The sequence below is a fragment of the Lissotriton vulgaris genome, chromosome 1_1 (assembly GCF_964263255.1).
Source record: "Lissotriton vulgaris chromosome 1_1, aLisVul1.2, whole genome shotgun sequence".
Lineage (NCBI taxonomy): Eukaryota > Metazoa > Chordata > Amphibia > Caudata > Salamandridae > Lissotriton > Lissotriton vulgaris.
Genome location: NC_141685.1, coordinates 489,633,665 through 489,643,807, shown reverse-complemented (window position 1 = coordinate 489,643,807; position 10,143 = coordinate 489,633,665). Strand labels below are relative to the sequence as shown.

The 10,143-nt window shown below is 48.4% G+C and overlaps 1 protein-coding gene across 1 annotated transcript in view; it reads left to right on the top strand.

Moving 5' to 3' along the window:
- The first annotated feature begins 7,526 nt into the window (after window positions 1–7,526).
- Window positions 7,527–10,143, top strand: part of PTGER3 (prostaglandin E receptor 3) — a 242,356-nt gene continuing 239,739 nt past the window's right edge. The window contains exon 1 of the mRNA XM_086953857.1: window positions 7,527–8,378. Coding sequence (XP_086809983.1) covers window positions 7,527–8,378 — 852 coding nt within the window. The remainder of the gene's footprint in view (window positions 8,379–10,143) is intronic.

The window sequence follows — 10,143 nt, the reverse complement described above, 5'->3', positions numbered from 1 at the left end:
AATGAATCATAGAGGAGAAAAATATACAATATCAATATTCTTAAAAAAAGGAAGGAAAATTTACCACACCACGAGTTACTCTGTTACACATTTATTATACATACAAATTTTAAAATTTCATCATTACAAAATAAACAGTTAATTTAAAGTACAATGTTAATACATTTGCATAAAAGACATTTTTTTTAAAAAACAAAGAATCTCAGGTCGACGCGGCGTTTCGGTTTCTTGTATTTCTACCTTCTTCAGGACAGATTCTACATAAAATTTAAAAAACAAAGAGTTACTCTAAATTGCATTGGTGTGGATTATTCTATATTTATAGCTATAGATAGGTACAAATGTGGTAGCTAGAACTTCATTCTTTGGCATTTTAAGTATACAGGGCATCATTTTTGGCACAGATCTATTCTGGTAATACTTTTCACACACTCAAATTTAAAAAAATGTTATAAAATTTTTTTTAATGCATATATGTTTTGAAGCCATTACTATAAGAAAAACATAGTGATCATATATTTGCTAACTATACACTTCGAACAAAACTAGTGATGTTTACCTTTCCCATGGACAGTATGGTCCAATGCTTATCGAGCCCCAATAAAGGACTCCTGACAAAACAACCGGATTGATTCTAAATATTCTGCATACCTTAAAATAGGTGGAGTGACATCCCCACCAAGCAGTGCTCTCTGCTCAGGACCTTGTTGTCATCTGGTTTTTGACTTATATTCAATTTCTGTTTGGTGTGTTACCTCTGGATAGGATAAAAATATATAGGGATAGCACATTGGTAATTTATATAATTATGTCGCAATGGACGTTTCTTAAAGACTAGGTGGGAGGTAGAAATAAATCCAATCTCCAAGACAGTGTATAAATATTATTTTATACCTTATAATCACACTTCGTGCGCTTGGTCTTGGACTACCAGGAGGAGCCACCGAGTTATTAGTTATGGGTTTCTTCAATGGCCCTAGGGAATATATGATTGTTTAATTATAGGTTCTTTTCTTGTTACCCCATGTCCAAATAGTCGGTTCAGGACTCTATTTGTTTAACACAGTAAATCAAATATCACTCACCATTAACAATTACTGCTTGGTTCAGTTCTTTTGGGTTGGATTCTGAATTCCAGGTCCCCCGTTGTGGATATCAGGGTTTATGCTGTGTTAAGTGATAAAAATAAATATTGTCTGTATTTAGCTGAGTACTAGTAGATGTTTCCTAGTTACTACAGCCTTTAACTCTATTCTTACAGGAACTTTTAGATTTGTTTAAATTAAATCTAAAGTTTATGCTGTGTTAAGTGATAGAAATAAATATTGTCTGTATTTAGCTGAGTGCTAGTAGATGTTTCCTATTTACTACAGCCTTTAACTCTATTCTTACAAGAACTGTTAGATTTGTTTAAATTAAAGATAAAGAGATCGTTAGGTATTCCTGCTGAGGTCATTTTAAGCTGTCATACAAAAACCTCTCTGTTGGTAGTCTTACCTTCTAATTTACAAACGGCCTCCCTGCTCCTGGATCCTGGTAGCCTTTCACAGCGTCTCTTCACCGGTCTGAACACGATCCGTCATGTGAACTGCGTGATGGTTCTCATTGTGGTGTTCTTATACTAACCGTGCACTGATTGGGTTAGTGCATCTGCATTCCTGATTGGTTCTTAATGGACCAATTGGAGTGCGGTTACCTTGGTAACCGAATGCTTTTCGCCGTGATATGGGGCCGGTGCTCAATTCGCCTTGCTCTTCGTTAATCAAGCCTTCTGATTGGGCCGGGTGTTACTTGGTAACCAAACGCATTTCTCGTACTGCACCCTTCATTGGTTCGTGCTTTGACGAATAGAGTTGGGTTGCCTAGGTCGCTGATTGATTACCACAATATTGTGGAACCGGCGTTAGATTTACCTTTTCCTTTATTATAAATATCTCCCCTTGTCTAATGCTTTTTACCGTGAGGCGGAGTAAGTGTACAATCCGCCTTCCTTTTCCGTCTATAACTTTTCCGATTGAAAGCGGAGCCGGCGTATACTCCGCCTTCCTCTTTGTTTACAACTTATCTGATTGGACCAGGGGTAACTAAGTAACCGAACGCTTGTCACGTTCGTCACTTATGACTGGTTCTTGCTGTGCCAAGCACAAACGGGTTGCCTTGGTAGCCGGATATTTATCGCCGTGTTATGGAACGTGCGCTCGATTAACCCCACCCCTTCTTCTAAGTTTAACCGGTTGGGCAGGAGAGTAACCTAACGCATTTATTTCCCATATATGCAAGTGATATGCTTGTGATATGATGTTCATACCTTTCATTTAAGGGCTAATGGAAGGGGTTCACGAGAGGGACATGAAGAATGTGCCTCCCGTTTTTAAAAAAAAATATATATATAAAAAAAACCCGCCTATTTGGTAGTATTGCTCTTTTTACCTTTCAGTATTTCACGTCACTTTCTTACTTTAACGTACTCACTGAAGAAAAGGTTCTAACAAAAACCCTATTGTTATTAAAAAGCATTATTGTTTTTAGAAAAGTCCCTTGATTACTCCCAAACACATATATGACAGTTGCTGTTATGTCTTTTATGCAAATGTATTAACATTGTACTTTAAATTAACTGTTTATTTTGTAATGATGAAATTTTAAAATTTGTATGTATAATAAATGTGTAACAGAGTAACTCGTGGTGTGGTAAATTTTCCTTCCTTTTTTTAAGAATATTGATATTGTATATTTTTCTCCTCTATGATTCATTGTGGGTATCACTAAAAAACTGTTGTTTCAATGTGTGTGTAGGAATTGACGATACAGTGAGGCTATAATCTTTTTGGCACCTTCACGGGTTTAAGAAAATAGAATAGTAGATATTATTCTGAACATACACGGATAGGGACCAAGTACAAACCTCTGTAACTTTACCTTTCCCGCCAAATCATTGGCATGCTTTACAAATTTGTTCCCCTTATAATGGATCATTCACCCTAGAGCTCAAGCACTAGGTGTGTAACACAGTCTTAGACTGTCTTCACGTGGGGACACCCTTGTCTCTCATTTTTAAGGGCAAGTGAGGAAGCCTGTGGCTTGACCCCCGCCAGGGCCGGCCTTAGGCATGTGCAAGCTGTGCGCCTGCACAGGGCCACCAAACCCCAGGGGCCACCACGCCAATATATATCCTTAATATAATAATCCTCTGAGGATGGATGCATATTTGGTGGCGGCCCCTGGCAAGGATTTGGCGGCCTCCGGCTCTGTTCCACTTCCAAAACACCCTGACCCCCCCTCTTTACTGACCTCCGTGCTCCGCCCCGCCCGAACCCCCTCTTCCAGGGCCCCCTACCTATGCTCCCTGCCCAGGGCCACCATGAGCATAGAGCCGCCCCTGCCCCCGCCCATGGCCTGCTGAAGCCCCAACTGGAAAGCGAGTGGCGCTGTACTTCCGAGGTGCTGGTCTGCGTCACACCTGGTGGTGATGGAAGAATAGGCTCGATCAGCTATCGGGCGGAAGGTGAGCCATAATTAAGAAGAGCCACGAGCGGTGGAGCAACGAGAGCAGCCTGTGAGGAGGAAGTAGAGCGAGCAGCTGCCCACTTCCTCCCATCCCCATGATGAGTAACACTGCCCCAGAATTACAAGCAAGGGCCTGGCGAGGGGACCCTCAGCGAGAGGAGGTGGTGTTGGTCTGGGTCTCGGAACGTGGTCTGCCCCGAGGCAGGAGGTTGGTGGCTCCAGCCCCTGTGCAACTCGTGAACAGAGAAGTTGCTGCGGAGGGACATGAGCGAATGAAGAGACCGAGAGCGGCAGTTGGGTGCTCAGCAATGTAGACAATGTAAGGCCTGGTGGGCCCACGTGCACGGCCTGAAAAAAAAGAAAGTAGAAATGACTCACTAGGGAGGGGCGCCACATGAACTCAGGCTGCATGCAGTCAGGACCAGTGGCATTGAGTGAAGCGCGTCACGAACTACTGCTCCCCCCCCGACCCTCAAGTGACAGAGTTATGCATGGTGAGGAGGACTACCCTGTGGGGAGTAATGCAGCAAGGTTCCTGCAGGTTTCGAGGGCATGACGAGAGGCGCTCATGTCCGTGGCCATCTGCAGCCCATCACCAATGGAGGCACGAGGAGCACAGCATGCGCTGACCAGCCGGTGCACTGGTCTCAGTAACTGTACATGAGGCCCCCAGCATTGGGAAGCTGCCAGGGCCTTGAGATACAAAAGCACTGCCATCCAGTGGCCACTTAGCGTACCACAGCCGCTAAAGCAAATAAGCACAACACTTGACTGGTGGACACAGCAAAGGTTGCCAAGGCATACACTGTGCAGTCTAATAGAAGAGAAAGAGGATAAGAAAACACAACAGGACAAGTGAAATGTTTAGCAGCACAGGAATGGCTGCTGTGGCACAAACTGAGGGGTAGAGCAGAGCCTGCTGAAGTAAGAGAGTGCTGCGGGGATAGAAAGTCTTCCCACAACCTGAAGATCATACCCTAGACACTGATGGTACGAGCTGGAGCCTGAGGGCGAGAGGTCTTTGAGGATGACCAGCAAGGTCAGAGAGAGAAGATGACCTGCAAGAGGTCAGCAAAGATGACTTGCCAGTGGTCAGCAAGGATGATCTGCAAGAGGTCAGGGAGAAGATGACCTGAGAAGAGAAGAGGTGATCTGAGAGAGGGCAGAGAAGGAAGGGCCCAAGAAAGGTCAGGGAAGAGGACCAAAGAGAGGTCAGTGAAAAGGACCAAGGAGTGGTCAATGAAGTTGACCAAGGAGTGGTCTGACAAGATTGACCAGTAGTCAAAGTATGAAAGCCTAAGAAGTAGTGAAAGGAAGAAGGTCGCGATGACAGGTCTGGTCACGGAATGTAGATAATGCATTTCCCTAGGGGTAGGACCGGGCCAAGAAGACCCATGTGAAGTGTACGTCATATGGAGAGGCCTGATAAGAGAAGAAGAGCAAGACCTGATGGGACTAGACCGCATCGCAAAGTGAAAGAACCGGAAAGAGGAAATCGCGTGGCATGAGGCCACCTCAGAAGAAATTTCAAGAAGAAGAGAAAAGAAGAGAGGAGTGTGTGATCAGACAACTCGCACAACAGAAGATAAAGACGACTGAGTGCAAGAACATCAGGACTGGAGCACAGTACCTTGGTAACATCAGTGGCACCAGGAGAAGCAAGCTGTCCAGGAGTCTTCGTAACGCCAACCAAACCTGGTGAATGCCGAGGTGAGCAAGCTGGGCCATTTGTGGCATCCACCTTTGGGGTTACACAGGAGACTGATTGGACATCCCGAAGAAAAGGATCCTACCGCTCCACACCAGACTGTGGTCATCCAGGGGCAAAGGCCTCAGGGTCGCCAGTGTCTGCAGGTCCCACCACGAGAGATGAGTCTACAGCTGCTCCTCCGCAGGTCCCAGGAAGACAAAGATATTGTGCTAGGGGGCCGGAGTAATCCTATCAAGAAACAACTACCCTCCAGGACTTGAAGGTGGGACTTGTAGTGCTTTCTCCACCTATCTAAAGGGTGGCGTTGGAGTGACAGGGCGAAGTACACCCATTCCAGTGGAAGCTTGATGAAGAGGGCCTTCTGGGGATTACGTGAGAGGGGATCACCGAGGAGAGGAGCATCCTGGTGAGAAAGGAATGTTTGTAACTACTTTGCCATTCTGTAGCTAGTAGCACTGCTGCCTCTGTGAAGATGCAACAACAGCCAGGACTAGTTATTGAAAATGTGACATCTACCAGATTCACTATCACTCCACCTGCACCGTCACAGATAACTGTACAGATAGAGGCTTTGGTGTCAACTTCCACGCCTTGAGTCCGAGGGGGACTGGACCTGCAGGGCAACACTGAACTGTGCCAAGCAGAATTGGTGATCCTAGCTGCAGTTGTACCATTGTCTTGTGTCTACAAGCAGCTGAACAGACTCAGTGGAAGTTTCTGTTATTGTTGTATTCTCTCCCACAGGTTGGACTTTGTTGTTTTCAGTTTGAATAAACTTTGGGAGGGATGTAGTGACCTGCTGGTCACTGTTCTAGTTGTTGTCTGTGCCAGCCACTCCCGAGGGCTGGCTTAGACCCCACACCCATCCAACACAGGAGTCACAGGACATGTGACCCTGATAATAAAAGGGACCGGGTGCACGTGCCCATGGCCAATTCTACCCAGCACAACACAGTGCCTGTGTGGTCATTCTTAATGTATAGTGGCTTAGGGCCCCACTACAGCACAACTGCCTCTAGCAGTGTAGTACTCCCCAGTGGTGTAACGCGGTGCTTGAAATGGAAAAATAGAAGTGCAGGTACTCTGTACCAGAGTACCTGCTTGTGTCTGAGAAGTACCGGAACTCTCCAATTAAAAGTATAGCATTTCTCGTGAGAAGTGCCACTACTCTCCCTCTCAAAATAATAAAAAAAGCCGGTACTCTATACCGGACAGTACCGGCCCATTTAAAGCACTGGTGTAACGTGCTGTTAGTACGCTTGGACGCCTCTTCGGGCGTATGAAGCGCTAGGTGACGTCTCAGTCACAGCTGAAACGTAAGGCAGGAATGTGTGCGAGGTTTACAAATAATGCAGGTAGAATGTTCAATGCGAGGTTTGCTGTCTACTTTGCTCGCTGCATGATTCTGTTTCACGGATTCGCAGCTAGATGGCTCTCTGCTCCTATATATCAGTGGAAAACCAGCAGCGTCCCGATTCCTGTGTTGATTTCTTGTATCTCGATTCGTGGTGTGTAGTCGAATGAAAACTAGAATGTACAAAGCTGGAAGCGGGATTCTTGAAATGGGAAGTAGTAACTTTAGCAATTAGAATGTGTGCAATTAGGATCTCCTCGTGCGGCTGTCACATCAGATTCCATTTTAAGTCCAAGTGGACAATGATATTGATTTGACCATACACGACAAATCAAAACGTAGCAACTCTTTCTATTACCGTTCGGGGCACGCATTATTAAACTGGAAATTATCCAAAAAAAGAAACATTATAAACGTGGTCTCCCGGTAAACTACTCCAAACATATTTTACGACGTCGACCATTGCCTCTGATGATGAAGGTACGACTCTGAAAAGTCAAGTCAGCTTTCAACCTTCTGCGTCTGCTCATCAATGTCTTCTCTGCAAATGTTATCACTTCGCGTACTTCCTCCTATACTAGTTGTATGCCGTGGTCTGGCCTCTCTAATCATGTACAAGGGTTTGGCACCCTAGCGAATGTCTGAAGAGCGCTGTAGAAAAATAAATAATGCCCGGGGTTTTCAGAAAAGAAGAGTAACTTGTTTTCACCGCTGCTTCCAGGACTTCTTGCCCAATGCTCTCTCCAGGTGCCTGTAGTACTGAAGCAGCCGATCAATGAACTGGGAGTGCCTGTCCCCGCCCTGAGCACAACTCCCGGACCCGCCCACTCCAGATAAATACCCTGGGCGGGCGCCCTCGCCTGCTCCTGCACGGGCTCTGCTGGAGCAGAATGCGCCCTTCCCTGTCGCGGCACCGGCAGCCCCACAGCCTTGCGCCGCCCTCCCCCGAGGAGCATGACCCAGGCTCAGCCCCCATGCGTTCGGGCTAACTCCAGCAGCAGGAGAATGTGGGAGCCCAACTCCTCCAACATGCCCAAGGAGAGGAGCAACGCCACCAAGCCCGAGGACTGCGGCTCCGTGTCCGTGGTCTTCCCCCTGACCATGATGATAACGGGCATGGTGGGCAACGCGCTGGCCATGCTGCTGGTCTACCGGTCCTACGGCAAAAAGGAGAACAAGCGCAAGAGGTCCTTCCTGCTGTGCATCGGCTCCCTGGCTCTGACCGACCTGACGGGGCAGCTGCTCACCAGCCCCATCGTCATCTCCGTCTACCTGTCCGGCCGGCAGTGGAGCCACGTGGACCCCTCGGGCCACCTGTGCGCCTTCTTCGGGCTCAGCATGACCACGTTCGGGCTCTGCCCCCTCTTCATCGCCAGCGCCATGGCCATTGAGAGAGCCCTGGCCATCCGGACCCCGCACTGGTACTCGAGCCACATGAAGACCCGGGCCACCAAGACGGTGCTGCTCAGCATCTGGCTGGGCGCGCTGGCCTTCGCCATGCTGCCCATCGCCGGGGTGGGGCAGTACAGCGTGCAGTGGCCGGGCACCTGGTGCTTCATCAGCACGGGGGACACGCACGTTCCGGGGAACACGTTCTTCGCCTCGGCCTTTGCCTCCCTGGGACTCCTGGCCTTGATAGTGACTTTCTCCTGCAACCTGGTCACGATCCGGGCGCTGGTGGCCCGCTGCAGGAACAAGAGCGCCACCTCGCAGGTCAGCAAGCAGTGGGAGCGCATCACAATGGAGACCCTCATCCAGCTGCTGGGCATCATGTGCGTGCTCTTCGCCTGCTGGGCTCCTCTGTTGGTGAGTCGGGAGCCGGGACCCTGGCATGGTGTGTTTGAGTCACTCTACAAGTTCGTAGCTGGGCATCATGTATGTGTCATGCGTGAGTTATTCTGCTGCTGTCTGCTCGTGCGTCAGGCACTGGGCCCCTGGCTAAGGGCGTTTGAGCATGTACCCCTCTCTGTACGTGTGTCTCTGCTAGCCAGCAGCAGGACATCATGTATGTATCGTGTGCTCGCTCTTGGGTCTGGTCTCTGGTGGTGGCTCAGGCGCCGTGCCACTGGTGTGTGCCACTCTACATGTGTATGTTCCATACACATGTGTATGTGCTAGTCTGCAGCTGCGCATCATATATGTATCGTGGGTGCTCTTCGCCTCAGGTCTCATATGATGCTGCCTGCAGCTGGGCATCGCGCGTGTGTGCCCTTCGACTGCTGGCGATGAAGGAGTCTGGCCCCTTGCACCGTGCGTGTGAGCGTCTGTCACTTTGTATGTGTGCTGCCTGCTAACCGGCAGCTGGACTTCATGTAAGCATCATGCGTGTGCTCTACGCCCGTGGCCTCCTGTGCTGGTGAGAGGTCCCTGGTACGGTGCGTCGATAGGGCGTCGCTCTGCACCTGTCAGCAAGACTTCCCTCATTCTCCAACACCCAGGAAGACGGAGTCTCTCACTTGTTCAAACTTTGTCACCAGGGCACTTTGCAGAACGCGCAGGGGGTGTCAGATTGCTCGCAATATGTTACTATTGTCATTCAAACTACGGCTGATCTTGTCCAGTGCGGCGTGTCTCTCAGCGAAGGATTCGTAGCAGGTTAAACACTTTGCTGTCATAGCTGCTCTATCGACGATGTTACGATGTCACTAGAGTAGTAGAGGTGCCTGTGTATATGTCAGTAACCGGGCACGTGTTCACAGATCCGTGCGTGAGCGCGCCAGAGATAGTCCGCCTCACCATCCCGACAGTTTAATGTCCCATCCGCTGGCGCGCTCCGGAGGGCGGGAGCACCTGCTGGCACCAGAAGGAGTCTAGGGGTCCTCTCAGGTCCTGTTTTTAACTGAGCTGAATGTTGCTGGCACCCGTGGGGCGTGTGAACTGAATGGGGGCAAGCTTTATGGCAGGGTGGCAAACTGGAGACAATTCTGAGTCAGTGACACCATGCACCGAGGAGTGAGCTAAAGAATGATGAGGGATTAAATCAGTGGTCAAAGTGGGAGGGATCGGCGTGCCCCTACTTCCTTAGTTTAGCGGAATCTGCTCCCCTACTTTTTATCTTTAAGAATGCATCTCAGGGCGATCGTGGACGTTCGAGGACGGGCGGGTTCGCTGAGAAGGAAAGGGACTGTCTTTTCCTTCTTAACCAAAGAAGACACGCACAGTGTCCACTTCTCCTGCTCTGCTGCTGGCATCTGCCCCTGCTCTCTTTCTTCCTCTTATTCCCCCCTTTCTGTCTTGCTCCTCCTCACTTGCTGAAAACCGTGACTTGGAGAGACTCTTTTACCATCTTTTTCCTCTCCTATCGACTATTTGTTCCCCTTTGAAATGGATCCAAAAACAGAAAAAATACTTTTACTTGAAATGTCCTTCTATTATAAAGTGCATCCTCGGGACGAAGAGAAATAATAGGTGTAATATATGAAACGTAACTAAATAAAGCAAGACAGAGTATTCACAAAGTGGCCAGAACAAAATTGTTTTCCTCGGGTGGGGAAGTACACCATTCCTGGAGGTACAGCAATACCTGGTTGATGGGTGGATTGGAAAAAAAATGTGTACTTTGCCTCTGTGT